Genomic DNA, 2,164 nt, shown 5'->3' on the forward strand with positions numbered 1-2,164 from the left:
TTAACTGTCAATTCGTAAATTAAATATAATAAGTTATATTTAATTAAATATATGTAATGTTGGCTTGGACGAATTAAACTGTTAATTCTAATTAAATATAATCAGTTATATTTAATATCAACAAGATGAATGTGTCATAGTGGTAATAGTGAGGGTACACATACCAAGAGGTCATGGGTTCGATCCTCACTAGATGACAATTCAACACATTTTATATATTTTTGGAAAGACCAAAAATAAGGAGAATATACTCCTTATTTCGGTTATATAGCCGAAATTAGGAAAGGATTTATTCTTTCCTAATGGACTCCAAATTTCGGCCAGTATAAGAAAGAAAGGGAGAGAATTATTCTACCCTAATTCTTTTCTTGACCTAGCCTCTCTCTCTCATCAAAAACACAAAACAACTAAATTTTACAGAAAATTTTAGATCGATTCTAGCACAATCAATAGGGCATATCTCATATCGTCTTGGGTGCAACTGATAGGCAAATATCAGTTTTGATATTGTTCTTAGGCCAATTTTGCTAGGACCGAAGGTTAATTCTGAATCCTTTATACTTTGTTTATGTATTTTGTTTATGACTATTAATCATCACTGTTAAATTCGTTATAATCCTTCTATATAAAGGGAAGTATACAGATTATTTCCCACAATTATAATAATTTTACTCCTGTATATATCAATTCAAGACCACATCTTGTCAAACATTCAAAATTTCAAAATAAGTCCAATTCATAATTGACATGCGATTCGTGAAATTAATAGATTTTTACTCCAAAATTTGTATCAAGTTTTAATGTTAATCAATTGAAATTGACGAGTAGAAGTCCACTTACCAAACTCAATGATATTCTCATCATGCATTAGTGATTAATGACAAAAAATAAGGGAATGCAGAATGCTTATGCAACAAAATTCACAAAACATATATACTTAAGCATAAGAACAAATAGGTTAACATGAGGATACACATACACGTGATTAAGTGACTCTACGGCGTATGAAATATTACGAAAAACACGACTAATTAGATATGACTATTAGAATATGCCAATATTCTCTCCTAATTCATTGTATATTGTTTGACTTAATTTAGTTAAGTATATATCTTCCTAGTCAATAGTTCCTTAATTATAGAGATTGACATCCTATGTATATGGAAAGGATAATAGCTAACTGAGGGTTAGTTGTAGATATATAGCAACCTCTGTAAACGTTTGAAGGCATGCAATACAATTCTATCATTCTCCTTCTTATATGGTATCAGCCAAAATCATCGATTCTTCTTTCGCTCTCTAAAAATTTGATATTTTTGTCACTGCCTCCGTCTGCAATAATGACAAACGACTCTATTCCCCCCCAAAAATGCTCTTTTCACCCCGCTTATTCTGTCTCTAACATCAAGAATTTTGTGCAAATCACCCTTGAGACCGAAAATGTTCACTATGTGTCGTGGGCCGAATTGTTCTTGAACACGACCAGTGCTTTTGATGTACTTGACCATCTTGTTCCCCCTAAAGACAAGGTAATCAACAAAGATGTGACATGGACCCGTCTCGATGCCATTGTTCAGCAATGGATCTATAGCACAATATCGCTTGATCTCCTTCACACGATTCTCGAACCCGGCTCTACTGCTCAAGCCGCGTGGGATCGTCTCAAGGATATTTTCAATGATAACAAGCACTCTCGGGCTGTCCTACTTGAGCAACAATTCACCAACACTCATATGGACAATTTCCCGAATGTGTCGTCGTATTGTCAGGCTTTGAAGATGATTGCGGACCAACTTGCTAACGTTGGTTCTCCGGTTTCAGTTACTCGTCTTGTGTTGCAATTGGTAACCCATGTGTCTGAAGGGTTTAAGGGTATCGCCACAATTATCTAACAAGGCGATCCCCTGCCTCCCTTCTACAAAGCTCGGTCCATGTTGGCCCTTGAAGAAAGCAATCAGCGTATTACTGCTTCTGCTGCTAACCCCGATATTGCCCTCCTTGCTTTGCTTTGTATCGCTCCGGGAAAATTGTGTTTGAATCATGTTATAGAATGTAGTGAAAATTTGACACACATGGGATTTATTTGTGATGGGAAATGTCCACAAAAAATTAGTGTGATCGTCAAGGAACAATACATAATAACGATGATTTTGAGTACTTAAAA

The 2,164-nt window shown here is 35.2% G+C and overlaps 1 protein-coding gene across 1 annotated transcript; it reads left to right on the forward strand.

The window, feature by feature from the left end:
- Positions 1–1,340: 1,340 nt before the first annotated feature.
- On the forward strand, positions 1,341–1,892 carry LOC141588622 (uncharacterized). Its single transcript, XM_074410054.1, has one exon. The coding sequence runs from the start codon at positions 1,341–1,343 to the stop codon at positions 1,890–1,892; it is 552 nt and encodes a 183-aa protein (XP_074266155.1).
- The last annotated feature ends 272 nt before the right edge of the window (positions 1,893–2,164 follow it).

The sequence above is a fragment of the Silene latifolia genome, chromosome 6, assembly GCF_048544455.1.
Source record: "Silene latifolia isolate original U9 population chromosome 6, ASM4854445v1, whole genome shotgun sequence".
Taxonomy (NCBI): domain Eukaryota; kingdom Viridiplantae; phylum Streptophyta; class Magnoliopsida; order Caryophyllales; family Caryophyllaceae; genus Silene; species Silene latifolia.